Source organism: Bemisia tabaci, chromosome 9, assembly GCF_918797505.1.
Source record: "Bemisia tabaci chromosome 9, PGI_BMITA_v3".
NCBI lineage: Eukaryota > Metazoa > Arthropoda > Insecta > Hemiptera > Aleyrodidae > Bemisia > Bemisia tabaci.
Genome location: NC_092801.1, coordinates 35,941,823 through 35,966,886, shown reverse-complemented (window position 1 = coordinate 35,966,886; position 25,064 = coordinate 35,941,823). Strand labels below are relative to the sequence as shown.

The window sequence follows — 25,064 nt, the reverse complement described above, 5'->3', positions numbered from 1 at the left end:
ATGTTTTCCTGTTTGTTACAGACTGTTTCGGTGGCTGTCTCTGTGCTCACACTGACTTTTATATCAATAGACAGATGGTACGCGATTTGCCATCCATTGAAATTCAAGTCAACCACATGCCGAGCAAAAACGGCCATAGTTATAATATGGATCGTCTCTTTGATATTAGGTAAGTTACGTCCTCTTCAATCTACTTTCCCTCCCATCTTTCGTATTTTTCCATTTTTTCTCTCTCTTATACAGGTTAGATTGAAGGCAAGCGCCATGCGACGTTTCAAAATTTCTGCCGCCATTTTATTTTTTTACACCAAAATTGTTCATCGGGGCTGTCCGAAAATTTTACTGAATTTTCTTTGTGCAGCCGATAAAATTCAGTGAAATTTTGAAACAGATTCAATCATCAAGTTCACTGTAAGAAAAAAAATGGCGGCGGAAATTATGAAACGCTGCATGGTGCTTGTGAAACTTTGGCCGGAAGGTGACGAAATATTTCAGTTCGATGGATGGCAACACTTCATCAATAAATCCTCACTAGAATTCCTTAAGAGCAAACGGAATTCGGTATCAAAAATCAGAATCATTTTCGCGTGGTTCCTATTTTTCATTTTTTCGAAAGAGGATTCAAGTCTTCTGAAGGGAAGTCCCACCGTCCAAAAGAGAACCATAGTGCAACAGATTTTCATTGGGACATTTTTAAGGCCGAAAAAACTTATGCGCTTCTCTGTAGTGGTAAGAATGATTACGGAGTGAGCGCCCAAAGGATGTCATCGTATTTCCATTCATCGCATGTATTTTTCTGTTGAATACTCTGACAAACTCAATTTTATAAACCAAGCTTTAAAATAGTCACTCTCCTGGGAGATTTCTATTCTACGCACCAAGATCACCTTTTTCCCTTTGGTCACAAATCGAAGGAATGTGACTACATTTCAATGTTGCCTAATTTCTTTCCGTATACTGAATTCTTACCAAGACAATCTTGGGCATTTTTATTTGAAAATTTCACTGATTTTTTCTCCGATTTCATGAAAAAACCAGAAAAATTTTGGGAAAAATTAGCACAGGTAGATTCTTCTAAAAAGTCGAATTTAGTCAATTTTGCAACCTTGCAATTGAGTTACGTTCCTTCCTCCGGGAGACGACGAAAGCATCGTTTTTCAGAAGACAGAACGTCACTACTTTTTGACGTCGCAAAAATTTTAATCTGGATATCGTACTTTTACACGGAAACTGTTGGTCGTTTTCGAGTGAAATTGTCCCTGATTTTCCTTCTGATCACCGGTTAAAAAATCGGCAACATTTTTAACAGAAATGGCACAGAAATAATCTCGTAAAAAATCGAACACGCCTATGATGTGAAACAGTTGCTTGAGGCGCCGCGCCGTGGCATGCTGCGGCGCGGTGGCCGGTTGGCCAGCGCCTACAAACCTAAGTGGATACTTCAAGCGTTGCGCAATGCGTGAAGTGTCCCCTTAGGTTTGCAGGCGCCACTGCGCGTTCCGCACTGCCAGCGAGCTGCTCTGCTTTGTTAAGCTCTAATATTGAAACTCGCGGAGTCAGCGTTTTTCAACTCATGATTTTGACATGTTTGCACACCCTGCTGGATTATTCGCTTTTAAATTGATGAACAAAAATGTGTATTAAATAAAAATATAAAGTCTGCTCTGTAAATATTAAGCTGGTTCCGTGTCAAATTTAATGATCTCTGAAGGGGAAATTTAATTTTCCCTTTATGTTCTGTGCATTTACTGTTCTGCAGCGGGGTTTACGCGAAACCAAGCGCTCAAAATTGGACGTACTTATTTGACAATAAAAGATCAACACAGATGGGTTAAAAACAAGGATTTCGTGCTTCTTGTTTGAGTCAATTTTGCAATCTTGGAATATGCTTACATTCCTTTGCCTGAGGACGGCCAATCAATGATTGCGTTTACGTCTTTTTACCACCATTACCCCCCTCCCTCCCCCCTCACCGCACGAGTTAAAGAATACGCATCAATCGACCTCTTCCCCCTCGCCATTATTCTATTACTCATGCGATAAGAATCTTAATTGCGGCATGGGGAGGCCTTTGCCCTTCAGTGCCGTGGCGTGCTTTACGATACATAGATTTTTCTGCCATTTAAACCTATAAAAAAGGATCGATGAACAGGATTTTCGCAGCGAACACCTTAATAATCGATTCTTTCTCACAGCTTCAAATGGAGAAATATCGATAAATCGATCATTCACGTCTCGTCACTGTTGCCCTTCCGCAACAGCTCCTTACGCTCCGCTGCTATGCGGGCAATCTATCATTATTTCCGCAATTCCTGGATTTTTTTAATTGCTTCTCAGCGACATTCAGCCCCCTCTCTCGCCCCCTTTCCACCCCTCGCCAAGAATCATCCCCGACTCCGTACGTTTCGAATGTAATTTACGACCCCTCCTCATGTTTCCCCCTCTGTGCGAGCCTTCTCGTCTTATTTTCTCCAGCGGCGAGGCGTGAATGATCGATTATCGATATTTCCCCATTTGAAGCTATGGTAAAGAATCGATTATTAAGGTGTCCGTTGCGAACATTCTGTTTATCGATCCTGTTCCATAAGGTCAAATGGCATATTTATTCGATATATCGAAAAGCAAGCCACGCCGCTGATTTTCTTCCTGGTCTGTTCCTTGTCGTAACGTAAGGAATACGAGATGTTTCCGCATTTCCCGTATCAGTGTTTTCACAGTTTGGAGTATAACGGGCACAAGTGCATCGCATAATTGGACTGCATTTTGCAATTTGCAACCATAAATTCTGGCCCGGTTTATAAACAACGTGTGTGCCATTAGTTTCCCTATGCACATAAGTGTTTTTTTCTGATGAGCCAGAATTTATGGTTCCAAATTGCAAAATGCAGTCCAATTCGTCGTTTCCCTCATAAAAGAACGTAACCACGTTTGATTGTTGCCAAATTTATCCTCACAAACTGCATGTTTACGGGGAGAATTTTGGGCATTCCTGATGGAAAATTTCAAGGATTTTTTTTCCTGACCTCATCCGAAAATCGAACACATTTTGGACGAATATTTCACAGGTATATTCTTGTGAAAAATTGAATTATTTGAGCTAATTTTGCAACCTTGGAATGAAGTCGCGTTCGTTCGTGAGGGAAATGACGAATTACATATTACAAAAAATAATAGGTTACTCTCCCGTGATTGATATCTGACGAGTTATCCATAGATGAAGTATTGGTGTTTTTTACATTACTCATTAATTTTCTTGATTATATTTAAATGTTCCAATGGTTATGTAGTTTATTAAAAAAAATCTTATATTTCTTATATTATGTGTGGGTTAGCTCAATTGATAGGCTGAGCCAGAATAATGTTAAGGTGATTCGATGAACGCTATATTTTGTGTCAGAGCGACATGCTATACATCGCATCGATTGGTTCCATTTTTTCAGTCACGCATCATTTCTCTCGAGTTTTGAGATCGCAATTCTGTTGTTAGAGGACGGAAGAATTCACGCGCTAATTTTGACAAACAAATTCAACGTACCAAAGGGGTGGTTTTTATGGAGGAAAAACACGCGCCTTTATTACGTTGAATTCGTTTGTCAAAATTAGCGCGTGAATTTTTAAAAACAGAATCTCAAAATTCGAGAGCAATGATGTGTGGCTGAAAAGATAGAACCGCAATCGATGCGATATATCGCATGTCACTCTGACACAAAATATAGCGTCACGTCCATCGAATCACCTTAAGTACCAATAATACCTTATTTTGATAATCAGCTAGGGAGATACGTTTAATGGACCACTAGACAAGGTACGAATTTAAACATTCTGATACATGTAACCTGGTCAGAATTTCACGTAGAGCACGATTCGCATAACACAAAAGGACTTAAACCAATTCTAACGAAGATATTAACGTTTTTATTTCACATTGGTTACGAGGAATTTGAACTGCCCGCTCACAAGAAACTCAATGCTCTACGTGAGTCAAATCGTGCACTAAAACGGTTTCAACAAACTTCTCAATCGAGTAATGTTCATTTCCCACCCTGTGTTGTTCAAACTATAAGCAATTTGCTACAGCCGAGCCAAAGCGTCAAGATTGAGGTTGCCAGATTTTTATGTTGCATAGACTGTCATGTAACGTTTAACGCAAGATATGTGAATCACGCAGAGCATTGAGTTTTCATGAGCGGGTGGTTTGAATTTACACATCAATAATCATTATATATCTTTAGAGGGAGTTAATTTCGGTATAATTTTCGTTGTGCGCATCGCGTTTTACGTGAAATCTTAGTTAAGAAACATGTATCAGAATGCTGAATTTCGTACCTTGTCTAGTGGTCCATTCTATCGTATTTTTTCTTTTGCACTCAAAACTGAAACCCTGGATCAATCGTACAGTTCGGCTCGGCCCCAATTCATTGAGACCCCGGGAACGGCGCGGTGCGGCCTGGTAGGCAGGCAACCCGCTTCACAGGGGCCTTTATTGTGTGCGCACCGGTTACTGAGTCGTTAAACACATCACAAGAGACAATGGCAAGCGAGGCGGCAGAGACCCGACTCATTGCGTACTTTTTTATACCTCGTTAATTTTTATCTCTCACTCAGTTAATTAATTTTGTGTATTTAAACCCCCGCGCACCGCTCCGCCGAATTCGAATTGGAATCTGAATGGAGTTTGATTTCCGAGCAAAGTTGCCGGATAATGTGAAAAAATCTGAATATCTTATGTCGAGTTGAATGGGAATATTTGCTGAATTTTCAGCACAATCTGGCAACTATGTTTCGGAGGGAGGCGCTCTCGTGCGGTTTGCGGTGGGATGTAACCCTGTTTTTCCTCAATCGTAGGTCGCAGGCTAATAGTCAAATCAGGCAATATGACAAAAGCCTAGACAAATTGTCAAACTTTCAGGCTGTCTAATATTATTGAAAAATGCTTGCTCCTAATCTTTTTGGAGGGAGACATTTTGGCAACTTTGGAATGCACATACGTCGTTTTCCCTTGGTATGGCTGTATTCTCGTTCAGTTTGGCTAGAGTACCTTTATACTGAGAGTAACGGATTATAGGACATTAATTCGTCTACGATTTTTTGTCCGCGCACCTGTTTTTTCTAGTAGTTTACGTCCACACGTTTTTTTGGCACGGGAATTTTGGTCCACATACCAATCGAGACCCAAAGATAATCGGTCCTTTTGTAAATACAAACGACAATTACTCACAACGTTCTTGGATGAAAATATAAGGCCTTGGAAGAATGACAGTTTGATTTAAAAAAATTACTAAAAGTCTTAATATCTGTATTCAATAACGTTTGGCATGGTTTTAATTTCATAAGACACAAAAGTGACTTGATTCAAGCAGATTTATGCTCAAATTTACCGCCTAAAAGATTTCCTTATAAATCAATGAAAAAAATAATGCCTTTTTGAAGATGAAAATATGCTTATATGAAAAGATAAGTCCCTTACATCAAGCAGAAACCCGCTTTTATTCGGCCATTCCATTCTTGATTCAAAATAAAATCCTCTCGACGTAATGTTCAAGAATGTGGCTGCCTAAATCAAGTCGATTTTTTTTCTAATGAAATTCAAAAAGTATTCTAAACGTTATTAAATATGGATGATAGGACTTAATGAGTTTTTTTGCTCTTTTCGTGCCGCAGTATCTTGAATTATTTTGGGAGGAAAGCTCCGTACTCTTAAAGGATGCTTGTCATTCTTAATATGTTAGAGTGCCTTCAATTTCGTATGATACGTTACAAAACCTCTGTGGTGAAATAGTTGCTTGAGGCGCCGCGCCGTGGCATGCTGCGGCGCGGTGCCCGGTTGGCCAGCGCCTACAAACCTAAGTGGATACTTCAAGCGTTGCGCAATGTGCGAAGTATCCCCTTAGGTTTGTAGGCGCCACTGCGCGTTCCGCGCTGCCAGAAAGCTGCTCAGCTTTGTTAGGCTCTAATATTGAAACTCGCGGAGACAGCGTTTTTCAACTCATGATGTTGAAATGTTTGCACACCCTGGTGGATTATTCGCTTTTTAATTGATGAACCAAAATATGTATTAAAGGAAAATATAAAGTCTGTTCTGTAAATATTAAGATGGTTCCGTGTCAAATTTAATGATCTCCGAAGCACTTTAATTTTTCCCTTTATGCTTTGTGCATTTACTGTTCTGCAGCGTGGTTTACGCGCAACCAAACGCTCAAAATTGAACGTAATTTGACTCTAAAAGATCAATGTACAGATGGGTTAAAACCATAGATTGCGTGCTTCTTTGTTCTTTTCCTTTTTCATTCATCAGTATAGTTTCTTTCAACACAACTACAGCTCATTGAAATTGATATCGATGTCATCGCTTGAAAAGGTTTTACAAATATTTGCCACGTCTTAAAAATGTAAATGTTTTTAAAATGAAGTAATATTTTCATTGAAAAAAAGAAGGGAAAAAGGTACATTTAAGGTATATTTTGTTAGGTATAATTTGTTTTTCTTTTTCTTTTTTTGTGTATCTAAATGGAAAATTTTTTATTATAGGAACAAAATCAAATATTCAGCAATGACAAGTTAAAAAGATGAATCAAAAGAAGAAAGTAACATTTCATTTAAAACATGAGTCACCATATCGAACACCTCCTTTTCTCTCGATTTTCTAATTTCGACATTGCCACCATAATTTTACACACGGACTAAAATATAACGCTTGGATTTAGCAACTGCTGCATATTTTCCGCGTGGGTGTAAACTGTTGGGTAAAACAGGGGTCGATGAAATGTCCTGAAACCGAGTAAAGGCAGTACGAATCCATTTCTGATTATTAATTCCCGAATTTTAAGTCTCAATAGGGTCCCAAACGGGAATAAAGATTACATTTCCACCAATTGCAAAGATTATAAATTGGAATGGACCGGGAAATCAAGGGCACGGCAAAGAAAAAACCGAATGACAGAAGGAACTGAGACGAGAATTCGGGGATGAGTTGATCAAAGATTACGAAAATCGTTCATGCAATTTCTGTAATCTTTATTCCAAGTTGTGACACCCATTAGTCGCGTTTCCTCAAATCTCTCTGTAAAGGGAGTGCAGGGTGTTAAAATTTAATGAACAATAAAAACTTGAAATTTCACATGAAATATTTCATGAAATTTCAGAAATTCATGAAGGATATTGAAAAGTACTTGTTCCTTTTATGCTTCGCAAAATGCAAACAATTATGACTTCCTTCTATTTTTGTATGTGTTTGGGTGCGGGGTACATACTCTGGCCCCTGAAAAAAATTATTTATCTCACAGCCTCGTGAAATTTCACGAAATATTTCACCGAAATTTACAATCTTTCATTTCTTTCTTACGTTTCATGCCACTCTGATTGTAGGTTTGGCAACCACCTCTATGTGACGTATCAGCGCACTCCTTTTCCGGATTGCAGATTACGTTTTTATCCGTTTACCCGTCGTCAATTTCTGGAGCTAAACTATCTACCCCCCCTCGTTCCTTCAATCCGTTGAGCTCTGCAGATCCCACCCCCTCCCGCCCTTGCGATTCAGCCACGTCTCAAGCCGAACGCTTGAGTTGCCATCGACAATGTCCCACGTCGACGTCACGAGTGGAAGGGTTGCCACGTTGTCAAGTCGCTGGCAAAATCTCCACTCAACATCCGATAAAACGCATGAAATGTAGTAAAAGATATAGCAGAGAAAGCTTACCTCTCAAATTTTAGGGACTGATGAAGCTGTGAGCGGAGAACAGGTAAACGCCCTCAATTTTTGGTTACACGGAAACAATGGGCCTGTCGCAAACTTTTGCTAGAGCAAAACTAAGAGTTGTTTCTTATAGATAATGCCTCAAAAATCACGATGAGCGCATCGGCAAACTCTGAAATTCACTCATAACTTCACAATCTGCGTAAGAAATTTGCGGTTTTTTGAGCTTCCCGCTTCAAAAACGATACTACGGCACAGGTGAACATTTTGTAAGAGGAGTCGTTCCATCGTCGGCAATAATCATCATAGCCGACGCCAATCCGCCAAAACACGTTCAATGGGACGAGATAACACCTGAACTGGATTAGACCAGATAACAATCGGTGTGTTAACGTTCATATTTTCCACGCCCGAATTTATTGACCTTGAACTCTCCTTGAATTACGCGCGGAACTGCGTGCAAGCGTCGGCCATGATGAATATCGCCGACGATGGAGCGACTCCTCTAACAAAATGTTCACCTATGCCGTAGTATCGTTTTTGAAGCGGGAAGCTTAAAAAAACGCAAATTTCTTACGCAGATTGTGAAGTTATGAGTGCATTTCAGACTTTGCCGATGCGCTCATCGTGATTTTTGAGACATTATCTACAAGAAACAACTCTTATTTTTGCTCTAGCAAAAGTTTGCAACAGGCCCATTAAAATGCTGATTTAACAAGTGAATCGCTAAAAAAAAGTGACTGCAATGTTTAAACGTAGATTTTACAACAACAAAATGCTACTTTAACCACCCCCGTGGTGAAAGTACCTTACAATAGTGATTAAAGTAGCATTTTTTGTTGCAAAATCTACGTTTAAACATTGCAGTCACTTTTTTTAGCAATTCAATTATTAAATCAGTAATTTAATTTTTTCGTGTATTGGTCAGCAAACTGATAGTTGAAATGCAGCTATTCCTGCATGATGGATTTCCGTGTGTATAACACAATAATTGATGGCGCTCAGCTCTTTTCTTTCTAGCAACGGGCAGAACTACGAGGGAAAATAGCACAGCGCCTTCAATTTTTTGGTTTCGCGAGACGGACATCGATCGTGCAGGAATAGTTGCATTCAGGCGCCGTTTTCAATGCCGAGTTTGAGGACCGAGTTGCACATCATCGAGAATGATAATGGACCATTGGACACGGTACGAATTTAAGCATTTTGATACAATTTTTTTAACCAAAATTTTACGTAAAACACGATTAGCGCACCGAATATAACTGAAACTAACTCCTAACGAAGATATTAACGTTTTTATTTCACATTGATTGCAAGGAATTTGAACTGTCAGCTCACAAGAAACTCAAAGCTCTACGTGAGTCAAATCGCGCACTAGAACGGTTTCAGCAAGCTTCTCAATCGAGTAATGTTCATTTCCCACCATGTGTTGTTCAAACTATAAGCAATTTGCTATAGCTGAGCCAAAGCGTCAAGATCGACGTTGCCAGATTTTTGCATCGCAGAAACTGCCATGATAAAGTTTAACGCGCGATATGAATCACGTAGAGCATTGAGTTTTCATAAGCGGGTGGTTTGAATTCACGCACTAAGAATCATTAAATATCTTCGTAAGGAGTTTATTTCCGTAATTTTCGTTGTGCGCATCGTGTTTAACGTGAGATTTTGGTTAAGAAACAAGTATCAGAATGCTGAACGATGCAACAGCTCCGTATGAACATCCATAGGTTTCCGCATTCCTGTCGGTAGAAATCGGATGACCTTAAGAGTCAACTCGTTTTTAAGTTTAAATATTATACGGAATTGTGCTCGTAATTTAATTTAACGGAACTGAAATTTCGAGAGCGATTATTCACAACTTTCCTCAGAAAGAAATCTTTTTCAAGGGAAATTTAACAACAACCGAATGCTCACACGGCTTTTTTCTTTAGGACAGCAGTATTTCCAGCTTTAATACCTTAACGGCGAGATCATTGCGCGCGAAAGCCAATTGCTCCCCACCCCCTCTCCCTGGACCCCTTTAAATCCGGGACTTGAACGTGAATCCATCAGTCCTTTTCCGGTGTTTATTGTTTTCTGTGAGTATTGTGTTTGTGCACGTGCACGACGCTGATGACAGATTTGGCGGGAAATTATAAAAATGTAGCATCGGTTGATTGCGTTCGTACGAGGGGACCGGCAGCCATGTGAGTTTACGAGAACTGCAATTACTCCGACCTACAGATGGTGTCCTCATCGCGGAAATAATTTCGACGATACTTCTGCCGTGCTGAGTAAAAACGCCGTATGAGCCATCAGGTGTAGCCAAATTTCCTTAAATAAAGAACGAATTTTCAAGAAAACTTGTTAATATTATTTTATTCTCCGTGTTTTGAGAGGAACCCGTTTGTATTTTGATCTAAAAAGTCTGCAAATTTCAAGGAATGATATTCACAACTCACTTCGAAAATAAATATTTTCAAAGAAGAAAATCGGCAACACTCAAATGCTCATACGATGTATTTACGTAGCACGGCAGACTTGCATGCTCTTTTTGTCGCTTCTCTGACGAAAGATTGAGTCTCGATTTCCACGTGAGCCCCAAAAAGCATGGATTTATATATGAAACAAGGCTCACGTGGAATTTAGGATATGCCGATACGTCAGACCTCGTTTTGAGCATCATTTCAAGGACGCGGTATTGGCCAACTCGCCGCCCGGCTGGCAAAAGAGCGAACTGTACATTGAGATGAGCCCGGAAAAGTATTGAATTTTATGGACGACAGGGTTCGTTGTAGAATGCAGTTAAGCTTTTTTGTCAGGAGGGCGACGATTTATACAGGAGGAGAATAAGGAGGGGTGACAATAAATAGCATCAGACTCGAGACAGTTTCCTCGTGCTATCGGGCTAAACTAAAATCACAGCTATTACGCCTAGGATTTTGATTGCTTTTATACGAGTTCTTAGCCAGTGTGATATTTCCTATTAGAAATCTGATTCTTGTTGCGGCTGCTTGCCTCACCTGAAATCGATATTTTTAATGGATTTAAAGGATGAGGAAAAATGGTGTCGCCATCTTGCAAAATCGTCACTGCCAAGATACCCTGTTTAAGGGGGGCGTCGAAAGATTTGTTTAACCAAAGGATTCGATGGGCTGAAAGAAAGCTATATATTCGCATTTTGTCCTTCTTGATCTCCTAGATTTTCTTTTTTTTACAACTTCTAGCAGAAATAGCCGCGAGCAGCAGCCCCTGCGCGACCCCGAATTATCAATAAATCCCCAGGATTTCCCTTCGTAACCCTCCCCCCCCCCCTCGAGTCACTCTGACGGAGAATTCCTTTTTCGTCCGTATAGTCATTATTTGTATTAGAGTAAGGTTCCGAGTCCGTAAGGTGGAAACTGAACTTTTTCAGCACGACAGAAAACCCGATCCTTGTTGAAAAAATATCGATATTTAGTGTGCGGTGTCAAAGTTTTCCGCTATTCATTATAACACTGAGTTGAAATTATAAGTCAAAATTTGCATCCTCAATTACGTTGCAGCGTTTTAAATGAACCATTTGTACTTCGGGGTAAAAGCGCCAGCGAGTAGTTGAAGATTTTCTGTTAATAATGCAACTTCAATTCGGGTTTCTCTTGCATTAAATTTTATGTTTCCTACTTGAATTATTTTTTAAAATTTCTTTTACACGTTTCATTGGTCTCAAATTTTTTAGTACTCTCGAAGAGTCAGTTTTTAAAATGTTTGGATGCTCTTTGCGCCAGTCGGTGAAGAATTAACCCCTTAAAGCCGTTGCACATTTATCTCATTTAATTTTTTTCCACAATTAGGATTTTTTTGCCTAAATCCATTGAATTTTCAGTTCTCGGATCCCCTAAATTTTAATTTTTTGTCATTAGGCATCAGTATCGGATCAGTTTTCATAATTTCCAACAATCGATAGCCACTTATAATAATAGCTCGCGCAATTTGGTGCACATTGAATACCAAAGTTTTTTGGTTCAGGTTATATCATTGGGACCAAACTTTGGTTGGCTGGACCAAATTTTGGTTTCTGCGACCGGAAACGTTGTTCACTGGAAAAAACGTTAATGCTTAACAGGAACCGTACTTCTCTGCTCCGTGTAAGTCTTTACACGCTTCATGCGATGTTGACGGTAAAATGTGACTAATACCCTGCCCTTCATCAGTCAACACGTTGCTAGAACTTTTCATGTTGATTGCTGCTACTTTTTCACAAGCGGAGGGGGGATAGGGTAAAAAGAACCAGGAAAAAAAACCTTACTCTATACTCAGGTACTGTTCCGTGCATGTACGTCAATTGCTCAGATATTTTTAACAAAAGCGACTGATTTGAAAAAGCAACTGTACAGTAAGAAACCCTCTCGACGAGTCTGCTGCAAATGAAAGCTAAAAAAATTAATGAAATTCCAACTTTTTTTTGGACGGCAATACTTCCTGTAGGTACCCACAAGGGGAGCGAGGGATTAAAAACAAGCGGGAAAGCTTTAATACGTTCGTATCCTAGAGAAACTATCAGCTGTATTCTTTGCAGGCGCGATTTTAAGTTCCCCAAAAAGTATGAGCACCGTTTAGATGAAATAATTCGCTCCCCAAAGTTCCAGCTATAAATTTTGAGAAAACTGCACTACCACTGAAAAAATAAATCGTAGAAAAACTATTATCGTCCTCCTCGCTTTGACATTAGAAGCGTAAATAAAGGTATCAGATATTATTCTATTTTAAATATGTTAGGTCCCTCCTTCATCATCTCGTTGAGCTGAGCACCACGCCATTTGAACGCTTTGCTTCTAGTATACTAGAATTCTAGAGGCAGGTTAAAATCAAAAAGCTCTTTCTATCGGCTGAGTGCTTCAAAAAGAGTGGCCTTTTACAAAAAAAAACACCCCAAAATTGCGATGAGCATTGAGATAAATTCTAAAATTCATTACCTACCTCCGATCAAGTGACATGGGAGTTTTATAAAGCGACATGTATATGTATACCCAGCACTTCATAAATTGAGCATGCAAACACTTTTTTGCATTTCCAAGCCGCCTTTTTCAGAGAGTAAATTGGGATACGTCAAAAAGCTCTAATGACTCTGTGCGGAAGCCTTTGCCTTTTTGCTTTGCGTCATGCTTTTAGCAGGAAATTTTTTATCGTAGTTGTCGTAAGATGATCCTAAAAACTGGGTTTATCATGTGAGGTTAAAAAAGTTTAATATTTACCATCACAAGGCAACGCAGCCGCTGAGCCTCGCGCTGTTGAGTGTTGAAACTAGCGATTGCAATTACTGTAATTGAAATATGACGTTATAATATTCCTTGCTCTTTTCGCTCCTAAATTTATCAAATTCGCGAACAAGAATCTATGAATATTGCGTAAATTACGGACGCTCCAGGCTTTAAAAAGCGACAAATTGAACTTTACTGTGTACAATTTTAATATCCGTGTGTTCCTGTTTCATATTTCAGCACACGAAAGGAGTGCATCTCAGCATTTCACTATCTTTCATTTTGCGAACGTGTGCAAATTACGCCCAGAGCATATATTTTACAATTTGAAATCACCCGTTTCCTTATGTATGGTTTCTTGTGCTCGCTTCCCACATGTCAGCTTCATTTCAACGATCATTCTCTCTTCGCCGATTTTGATAGCCTTATGCACTCATGAAAACCCCACCTCTGAAAGTTATGATGCAATATAATTATTCACAATAATATAAAATACCAATTTCCTTCCAAAATTCAATTGGTTTTGGGGTGTAATCAGAAGAATCACCGATGAAATTTTCAGTTAGAGATTCCTAACAGCTCACTGGTAAAAAAACACATTGGATCTAGAGTTCAGGCTCTTGAAAACATTGACAAGAAAATGGACTCTTGATTCAATCAGATTTAAGCTTGAATCAAAAGGAAATCCGCTGAAATTAAGAGGCTTGGTCCTTGATTTAAGCTTAAATCTGATTGAATCAAGAGTCCATTTTCTTGTCAATGTTTTCAAGAGTCTGGACTCTAGATCCAATGTGTTTTTTACCAGTGTGTCACGCTAAAAGTATAGTTGGATTACATTTCGCAAAAAGGAACCACTATCTACGGCTCTTCCATAAAAGCACCTTCCTGCATAGGGAAACCAGTGGCATTTACGTTGTTTCTAAAATGAGCCAGAGATAGTGGTTTCTTATTGCAAAATGTGGTCCAGTTTACATAGCGGTAATTTCTCAATGTTTTTACAATTTTTCATTTAGGCAACAATGGTATGTCCACATTTTGCGATGAGGAACCACTATCTTTGGCTTATTGTAGAAACAACATGTATGCCATGGTTCCCCCATGCAGAAAGTTGCGCTTTTATGGAAGAGCGAGTGATCGTGGTCCCTTGTTGCAAAATGTAATCCATGTATATTACTTATCATAGTCATTTTTACATATAGTTGAAATTCACCAGCACTAGCTTTACGTACATTTTAACGCATTCGAATCAAAATGAACCATATCCATAGTGAGCCCTATCCCGCATGCATTCTTACGGATCTCAGAGCTCATGCCAAAATGGCTATAGTTGTTTTTTATTTAAATACGTCCTTTTTTAATGGAGTAATCCATAAATTCTCAAATAAATGGCGACAACGTGCAGTTTAGGGGGTCGTAAGCCTGGTTCATTTTCGTCTGTTCGACTCGTCTCATTCCTCCGACAACACGGGGGGGGGGGGGGGGGGCAGGGCTCATTAGCACTTTGTCGCTGGCAGCGTTGCCATTTCTTTACGAGCGGCACCGCAAGGAGCAATTAAGGGTAGGCTATCATATGAAAAATTGCAACACTGATGACGGCTCCGGCGAAGTCCCCAATCGCATTAATCCCGAGACTCAACTGCATCTGCAGCTTTCGTTGGTCGTGATGCCTGGTGCACGATTATCAAGAGTTTTCACGACGCACAGTGGATTGAGTCAATTAAAGAGGTCGGACCTGATATATTTGACTAAAACTGCAAATTGCGTGGAAAGCTCCGTACTCATAAAGGATACCTGTCATACTTAATGTGTTGGAGCGCTTTCAATTTCGTATGATACTGTGCAACGCCTCTGTTGTGAAATAGTTGCTTGAGGCGCCGTAGCACGCTGCGGCGCGGCGCGGCGAGCGACCGGCAAGCGCATTGGCGCCTACAAACCTAGGTAGTGGATACTTCAAGCATTGCGCAATGCGTGAGGTATCCCCTTAGGTTTGTAGGGGCCAGTGCGTGTTACGCGCTGTCAGCACGGCGCTTCTGTTTAGTTTTAATATTTAAACTCGTGGACTAAACTTTGCACTATGCGTGAAGTATCCCTTTAGGTTTGTAGGCACAAGTGCGCGTTTTGTGCTAGCAGCACGCCACAGAGTGGATCGAGTCAAATAGAGAGGTCGGACCTGGAATGTTTGACTAAAACTGCATATGTTGATGTTTATTTCGTCACATTATAAATTTTAAGGGGTGTTATAAGTAAAACCTTTCACGAGAAAACCAATGAAATAATTTTGGAACCTTATAGTTTGTATTAACGGAGCTATAAGCGATTAAAGTTTCCAAATTTGATCTGATCTTTCCTACTGACTCGATCCTTTGTGCGGCGTTGGAACCAGAGACAATGTTCAGGGCGTCCTAAAGTTAAACGTGAATTTTACCAAATTCGATATTTGGGGATTAAATCAAGACTTCTTTGCTCTCTCCAAAGATGAAGAGCCCTCCTACTACCCCGCAAAATATAATTGTTTTTTTTTTTTTTTAGTGTAGAAATGTGTTCAGCGGTTGAAAGAACAGGCAAGTGCCGATTTCCATGCATTTTCATTCAAGCCTGTCGCGACGATCGGGACAAATCTATTTTTGGCTCAAAAAGCACCGAAGTTGATTTAGTGGTATAGCTTTTTCCATCAGTTTCAATAATCAGCCCATTTGGAGACTATTGTCTTTAAAGAGAGCAAGATATTCTTTCTTTCATCCTTCATTTTCTTCAAGTTCTCATTTCATAACAAGGAATTTCAATTTGAGATTTTTGTGATGGGTTCATTTTGATCCACTGGCAAAGAAGCATTGAAACTGCGACATTCAGCTTATATATCAGCACGAACAGAACTAATCGAACGAATCGAAACTAGAATGTTTTACATATTGACTACTTCCTCAGGAAGGAGAGAGAGGGGTAGTTTCGAGGATATATCCTTTGACGGGGTGAAGGAATTGGAAGAATTAAGTTGAGGGTAAGGATGTAGCCGGGTGCCAGTGGTGTCGACAAAGGAGCGTAGTGACCTTTGACACAAGTTGGCAAGCAACGCAACGCTCCATTATACACCGAAGACGATAAATTTCCTTGCAGGCTGCCAAGCTACTGTCTAAATCACTTAATTTTCGTCCATGAATTTGCCAGGTACCAAATGGACGTCATTTTGCAATGAGGAACTAAAATGTCTGACCCGTAAAATTTCCAATCTGCATAGAGAAACTATCGGCACTTACGTTGTTTCTAGTATGAGCCAAAATTGGATTGCATTCAGCAAACGGGAACCAGCGCGATCACATTGTTTTCAAAACTATGCAAATTCTTCTTTTCTTGTAAAAATACTTAATATGTGAGCAGTATTAAAATTTACACAATTATTTTCTAAATGCAGTCCAAATGGTTGGTTTGGTTTTTCTTCGACTCTGGTCAGTAGGTTTTTTTTTTTTTTTTTTTTTTTTTTTTTTTTTTTTTTTTTTTAATTGAGGCTTTATTGATCGCATTGGTGTTTATATGCTTTGAAAGTAATATCCTATACGTTTTCGAAAGGAAAGAATCGTTGAAAATATTCTGAAAATAAAGTTGATGGTTCTCGAAAAATGTATCGCGGAAATCTCTTCAAAGCTTTGCTTATGGACGTCTCATTGCCTGCCTCCGATAAGTGAATTTTATTTTCAGGGCTGGGACTATTTTTGAGACCGAACCTTGCAGGTGCGTTTTATTTTAATTATGAACTACCTGTTCGGTGACTGACGAATTGCAACTCTAAACCGTGTTTTTGGTACCACCTCGTCAGGTAGTCTTAAAAAAGGTTCAATCCATCAGAAACCAACATGCCTAATTGGTCAAATCTGTTGGCAGCGGTGTCGATTGATATTGTTGATGATTCATGAGACACAACCGGATAGAACCTCCCAAGGAGGTCAAAAAATTCTCTCAATTGCGCGATCAATAAGAATATTGACTATCTGTCTCCAGAGGTTTCGCATTCAGCGATCCCAGAATTTATTTTTCGGATAGTCAATTTTTGCTCTCTCGCTTTCTATGCGGATAGAGCAGGTGCAGGTAGCTGGTAACTCCTCGTGTGAAATAGAAAAAGGTGAGATCGACCAAGAGGTGGAATCCTTCCACTCTTATATTGATGATAATGTTAAAAAAATGTAAGACAAGTATGAATGCTGATTTCACAATGAAACAAATGCTAACTTAACTACGTCTACGGTTAAATGAACCAATTCAATGTTGAGTTACCATTTTTCTAATGTGAAATCAACATTTGATACTTGTCACAGTATAAATGCCAAATCAACATTTAATTTATTTACTAAGTCCGCGTAAGACAGGAATGAAATATGTTTGATGCTCCGCAGCCCATGACAAAATTTACGATAGTAATAAATTGATCAGCGAGCAACAAGGGTGATTTTTACATAAATAGCACCAAATCGTTTTGGCTGAAAACTCAGTCTGCTTCAGTTGGATAAAAACAGGAAAAAAATGTAAAAATCTAAAGTCGCAGTACTTGGCTGTACCTTTTAAAGTGAAAGAAATGTTGTTAAACGCTTTGGTGTAATTTACGTCGCTGTACCTTTAAAAGCGAGAGAAATGTTGTTGAACGTTTTCGTGTTATTTACGTAAAAATTAGCCTTGTTATCCGCTGTTTAATTTGTAATGGACCACTAGACAAGGTACAAATTTAAGCATTCTGATACATGTTTCCTAGTCAGAATTTCACGTAAAGCACGATTCGCACAACGAAAATTACTTAAACTAACTCCTAACGAAGATATTAACGCTTTTATTTCACATTGGTTACGAGGAATTTGAACTGCCCGCTCACAAGAAACTCAAAGCTCTACGTGAGTCAAATCGCGCACTACAACGGTTTCAGCAAGCTTCTCAATCGAACAATGTTCATTTCCCACCATGTGTTTTTCAAACTATAAGTAATTTGCTATAGCTGAGCCAAAGTGTCAAGATTGAGGTTGCCAGATTTTTGTATCACAGAGACGTTCATGATAACGTTTAGCGCGCGATATGAATCACTTAGATCATTGAGTTTTCATGAGCGGGTGGTTTCAATTCACGCACCAAGAATCATTAAATATCTTCGGAAGGAGTTGATTTCGGTAATTTTCGTTGTGCGCATCGTGTTTTACGTAAAATTTTGGTGAAGAAACATGTATTAGAATGCTGAAATTCGTACCTTGTCTCCTGGTCCATAATTGTAAGACAGGAATACAACTCCACGTTTCTCAATGCATACATTCCAAAATTTAAAAAAATAAGAATCGGCTACAGTGCATATTATGGCGGTGAGATGAGATCCCACGGGTAAATGCGCTCGGATAGAATCTAGAATCAACCCCCGGACTCCCCCTCCCGCCTCTAGCCTAGGTTCCTCCCACTCATAGAATGTTTCCTTATCGAAATTCACTCGGAGAGAGTTGAATTATACGAGCGTTTAAAGATACGCTACGGTCCCTGTGCAATTGCCCCGAGCACTCGGGTGGCTAAAAATTACTTCTGCCTCTCTCGATTCATCTCATCAAACATTTTAGATTAAAAAGTTACCAGTTTCAAATGAGAATAGGGATGAAATATCCAATAGGAGTGTTGAAATAGTCAGTAGCGGTTTCGAGGCTTCTACACTGATCCTAAATCGAATCTCCTCTGAAATTCAGAATCTGAGCTCGGCGTTGTGTCCCTGAGCTGAGAAAATTGGTAAAATTAATAATGGTTGATATGAAAGCATACGCAGGATTGCCACAGTCAGGAACACGGAAAAAATTAAATGCTGGTACAGCATTTAAATTGTTAAAAAAAAGCCCGTCAAGTTTCAAATGCTGATTTTACATTACAAAAAGGCTGACACAACATTTGAATTTGTTCGTTTAACAGTGGGCGTAGTTATAAGTTAGCATTTCCTCAATTGTAAAATCAGCATTTAAAACTTTTCAGACATGTTTTTAACAATATAAATGCTAAATCAACATTTAATTTTTTTTCCGTGGAATACCGGGAAAACCTAGAAATGTCAGGGAATCTTAAAAAGCCAAGAAATGTCAGAAAAAATGGCGAAAATGTCAGGGACAAATTATTTAGTCGCCTTCATTTGTTTTTAAGGATAGGTTCAAAGTATTTCGAACAACAAATTTCGCCTAAAAACTATTTCTAATTATGTCTTTCCATCTGTCTGGCATATCTTCAATTGTCTGGGAATATCACAAAAATATGTCAGGGAAAACAAAGAAATGTCAGGAATACTTCATTTTCCTTTCAATGGCAACCCTGATATGGAATCTTAGATGAGGAATGAAATATTTAAACTATGGCGACCCTAATAATTATTTAATCGGAAAAGAAAGAATCGGACTTAATTTTAAATAAAGAATTTAGTAATCAAAATTACACTATAACAATTTTAATCAGTACCATAGATAATTTACATTTTTAGTTGTTTGACAACAATTTAGACTTGAACTTCTCCATTAAATTTGCTTAATTTTATTTTTGTGGTAGTATCTAGTTGCACAGCAAGTTTAAATAATAGAATTCCAAAAAATTAAAACGTTGAATGGATAAAAATTTACAAAGCCGTAAAAAAACAAGGTTTGATATTCTACTACCAGATTAATTACTAGATTTTATGTTTCTCGGGTTTTCATTTTTTTGGGAAAGATGCAGATTTTTGCAGCTCATTAGCAAAACGCTGAGGTACAACTGCCACGTCAAAGTCACACAGCGTACGGGAAAACGCCCGATCCAAACATGCAACTATTCGTACTCAGCGGTTGCCTGAGTTGCATAGGCAAAAACTGAAGGCGCTCCGCCTGTCCTCAAACTCTGGGCATTGCGTCGTGCGCCATTCAAAATCGCTGGCCGAATATTTTCGATACCGTGAGTGAAATAGGATGTAGCGTATATTAGATATAGTTAGATATAGTTTATCATCATAGTACGCGCACCCTGGTAACAGAAATAAGGGGTCAATATTACAGAACTTTCAAAGCTCACATTTGCTTTTAAAGATAACATATGGTGCTAGAACTTATAAATCTTAGAATTTAATATATCTATTGCGCTATTAAAATAATCACTGATTTCGGAGCCAGATTTTAGGAGCACAGCGTGTTGGATATTTTCGGAACCATCGTTGAAGATTCACTTTGATTGTGGTCTCGCCGTGGTCATATTCTATATGATCCAGCAATAATTCGCTGAGAGTTTCAAAGGGTTATGTTGTCAGGAAAGTAAAACTGAGAGGGAATTTGGCGACGTGAAATGCAATTAGACTGATTCCATTTGATAACAATAACAATAGCATTATCCTGTTCAGAGGTTGATTTCAAACCTTCCTATTAAGTGACTCGTTTTTTTTAGGTTTGTACGCTTTTGAAGAGAAAGTGACGTTTTTCTAGCACAGACCGTATTCAGTGGGGAGGATATGGATTCGATCAACATGAGTCGATCGAAATATTTAATCGTAAAACAATTGACACGCACCTATTCGATCGACAGATTACTGAAAAACCGGTGTCGATTAGATCGACATGAAACGATCGAAAAGCAATAACGTGGATCGATCGACACCGATTCGATCGAAAAATAATTTTAAAAAGAACCGGTATCTATTCTGTTGACATGAATCGATCGAAAAACCTATATGTGAACCGATCAACGTGATTCCATCGACACCGATTTGATCGACAACTGTGAATCGATCGACGCACCCATGAGTCGATCGAGTTTGTCAATCAAATCGACACTTAGGTTTTTTAGTTAATGGAGATGTTGCAAGTGTGAGGGATTTGCGATTCGACCATTGATTCTTATGTAAAAGTTCGCGAGAAACACGATGGTGCCACCGGTTTTCTCTGAAATCATCTCCCAAGCTCCAAAAAAGCTCTCAAAGTGAGGCCAAAATGGAGGGGATATCCAACCCTACCCTGAGAGTCCACTTCTACATCAAAACAAACTCTCCATGCAAGGATAGGGAGCAAGTGCATTAGCAGAGTTGCCACTTAATTTGGGGACTCCAAAACTGAAAACACGGCAACCCTGCTATTGTATTTGCTCCCTATCATTCCATGGAGAGTTTGTCTTGATGTAGAGGTGGATTCTCAGGATAGCGTGGGATATCCCGTCCATTTTGGCCTTAACTTGAGAGCTTTTTTTGAGCTTGGGAGTTGATTTCAGAAAAAACCAGTGGCACCATCGTGTCTCTCGCGAACTTTTACAAGAGGATCAATAATCAAATCGCAAACTCCTCACACATGCAACACATCCATTGTCGATCGAATAAAGTCGATTGGTTCACGTTTTTATTTTTCGATCGATTCATGTCGATCGATTCATATAGATCGAATCGAAACCGGTTTTTTAAAAACTTTTCGATCGAATCGGTGTCGATCGATTCAGGTCGTTTAAAGGCCCATCATGATGATCGATCACGCAAGGCCTCGGCGAGTATTCGGACTCTCAAAATCAACGCGGGAATTTCGAAACTTGGCACCCGCGAAACGGAAGTCGAAAGGGTGCTGAGCGTGCAAAAACACTCGAATTACTTCCGCTCACTTTCACCGGAACTGGGAGCTTTGCCGAATCCGCCGGCTGGAGACAAGTGAAAGTTACTCATGGAGCAATATGCGTGCTACGAGGGTTGCCTAATTCCCGTGATGAAAATAGTAAATACCCTCGTTATCTGGCGCCTTTGTGTCTTGAACATTCGAACGAAGTTCCACCGAGTAACTCAAAAAGTATCTCATCATAGCAAAACTGAAGGTGTTAGTCTTATCAGTTCGCTTTACATAAGGCAAATTTTCGCGGGTAGATTTGGTCGAAGTTTTTAACTTACTGCCAACCTCCGTTACAACAAAACGAAATTTCATCGGGGCGACGCGCAGTGGATCGAGTCAATACGAGAGGTCGGACACAATTTGGAAACTTTAACAAGCAGTGAACTCCAACACAATGTGTTGATAAGGCGCGTCATTAACTCGCACATATCAACCCCTTTAGTTTTCATTTACAGAGATTTCAAAATAGGCAAACAGCATAAAAAGAGAATTCACGATCCAACACTGCGAGGTCAAAGACGCACCTTGACGAGACCGTGTATTGTGAAAGTAGAAAGCTATTCGATCGAATTTAAGTTTTTTGATCTGCCTCAAGCAAAATCTTATCAGATTCTTGAAGAAAAGTGCTACGGAATAATTTAAGCGAAGAAAGGAAAAATTCTGTCGAACTCCTAGAAGATAAAGTCGATTTAAAGGTATTTTGGGGCTAAAATACCCAAATCACCGGTAGTAAAAATCCCGTTATATTATTGAAAAGAAATTGACTCGATATAAATGCAATTGCATTAAATACGTCTTGATTTTGTTATTTTAAACGTCTTTCCATGCAAAGAAGTTCAACCATGTCGTTGCTTTATTCATTCATGAATTGAAAGTAAGCAATCTACATCCCGAAAATCTACTGATTTGCCGTAAAAAATTGCAAAAACTTGATATACCAGGTCGATGCACCCACTCGTTGAATTTACCAACCAATTTTGTGAGTGCAAATGTGTAAGAATCAATATGCTATAGTCATTTTGGGTGCATTTATTTTTCATGAAACAATAATAATTTCAATCCCGAAAAACCATCAATTTTCCGTATAAAATCGAAAAAATCAAAATATGTCAACTCCCCGACGTGAAAATTAGATTCTACGTATGTAAAATGTAAATACTTATGTATCGATATGCTGAACAGAACTATGTGTGGACAGTCAGAAGCCCGCGGCAACATTAATTCAACAGAAAAACTGTAAAAATTAGATAGGATTTTAGCCGCTTTGCCCGCCTCTCCTCGCTACTTACAACAAACCGTTCTTATACTCATCTCAAAATTTTTCTCAGAGCTTTGGGTTATTATCAGCTTCCATTTAAACTCCGGTTCGATGGCCGAATCGGCTGCCAAAAAAGCAAGCCACTGTTGAGGGGTTCTATGAGAAATTCGTGATATTATCGGCTCTCAGGAAATCACCCCATGGCTAAAACTGGTGGTATAAATGTTTAAGTGCTTAAAATAATCGTATTCAAGAAACTAAGGAATTAAACTATGGAGTCAATTTCTTTTTAATAATATAACGAATTTACTACCGGTGATTTAGCTATTATAGCCCCAGAATACTTTTAAAGCGCCTTTGCGTTCCAGAATCTCGACGGAATTTTTTTTTTTTTTTTTTTTTGCTTAAACGATTCAAGAAACATTGTAGTTAAAAATATAAAGATTTTTCGATTTGGACGTATGAAAAATGTTTAACTCGTTCAGGCACACCGTGTATTGTATGGAGTACTGCTGTTATTCGACCGTTGTCTTCAGGTCAAAATTCTTACAAAGAAGCCCCTTGCAAGAGGCAAATTTTTTGTAATTTCTCCCAGTTTTTTCAGCGTTAGGTATATAAATGAATTGTTTGTCAAATTTTGAGGTCAATTATATTTAATTGTAATTTATACTTTCTTTTTTTCCCCTTCATTTTATTTTTCGTATGGAGGAGTCGAGGTTTTGTTGATTTCTTCGGATTTCGATTACTGTAACTTCTCTTCTATTCGGCCGATTTTTATGAATGAGGTCTCTTTTTATTTGTGTTTTAACGGAGAGTAAGGAAAAAATTGCTAAATACATGCGAAACAATTTTTTTTGAAAATTGGATGAATCCTAGCGTGACGGTGAAATGGTTAATGAAGCGTGAGTAATTGGGGTACGGGTATCGGCCGCGTTGGGACCCAAGGCCCATTGTTCTTCGTGACGCCGACGCAGTGATCAGGAGCGTGGGGACGAGAGGGCTTAGTGGACTCCTGTATGAGCCACGTTTAGCAAATGGTCTAATGAGTCTCGAGGCTCATCACAGATTGCACTTACCACTATCCTGGTGGCCCCGGCTATCAGAGCAAGGAGTACCAACTTTTGAAAAGGATAACAGTGTTGTGGAGATATGTCAAAGCAACGTTGTGAACAAAACGGAGTGAGTGAAATTCTCATTCAAGGAGTGCCGAACTGGTCAGCCATCCTCGAATCAGTTCGCTTGCTTCCGCTTATATATGCATATTTTAAATCAGCGCGCCCCATTCTAAGGTTTTTTTAAAAAAAACCAAGAAACGTAGACTCTTGGTATTCATTACACATAAACTAGCGAGCCCCAGAATGAGAAACAAATTTTAATCATTATTATTGACGGATTAGTAAACTTTTTACACGCTTTGGAAAATCTCAAAAGTTCGCGGTAGTCACTTTTCGGTAAGGAACTAGGGGACTCGGTTATTGTATCGAGGGGGGGTCGAAACGATCGCAAAGGCGGTATACTACGTATACGCGCCAAAAGCTTATAACTCGGTTTAAATAAAACTTTGAGGTCTTAAAAGTCGTTTCATTGGTTTCCACGAATAATTTTCTTTCAGAATCACCCCTAAAAATTTAAAATGTGATGAATTTAACATCTTAATTTGCGGTTTTAGTAAAAAATATCATGTCCGACCTCACTGATTAACTCGAACCACTGTGCGACGGTGCGCTTACAACATTTTGATTTCATACTGGCATGCAATGACGACCACATTCAAAATTCTCGACCCACTTAACGAGGTGGGATGAAAAACCTGCCTTGCTAAGGGAGAACGCCGTATGAAAATTCGAGAGTTGCGTTCCCCTCAATGAAATGTTCATTTTTGAAGAAAGTTATGAATATTTTTCCTTGAAATTTTCAGGACCTTTAGATAAAATTGTGAATAAAATTATCTGAAATACTACAGCAAAAATATTCATAAGTTTTCCAGAAAAGTCGTGTTTTATCAAAGGAAATTCTGCAATGCCTAAAGGTTCATACGGCGTTCTTCCTCAGCCTAGCAGAAGTAGATGTATGCAAATTTTAACTGAAATTCATCGAACAACTGAGTTTAGTTCTCGTCTGCGGCAGAGCGTATCTCTCCATTAGTTTGCAACCCAGCCGATCTGGTTGAAAAAGTCGACGAAATCCACTCGAAAAAATCCGCATTTGGTGTTTTTATGTTTTGGTGTCAGAAGTCGTGATTCATAATTGCAAAATGTAGTCCATATTATGATTTTCCTGTACCCTGCACGCAAGCGATG

At 39.1% G+C, this 25,064-nt stretch overlaps 1 protein-coding gene across 3 annotated transcripts in view; it reads left to right on the top strand.

The window, feature by feature from the left end:
- Positions 1–25,064, top strand: part of LOC109036100 (orexin receptor type 2) — a 553,272-nt gene that overhangs the window by 478,629 nt on the left and 49,579 nt on the right. For all 3 annotated transcript variants that reach the window (XM_072304481.1, XM_072304480.1, XM_072304482.1), the window contains exon 3: positions 22–169. In XM_072304481.1, the coding sequence (XP_072160582.1) occupies positions 22–169 (148 nt within the window). The remainder of the gene's footprint in view (positions 1–21; positions 170–25,064) is intronic.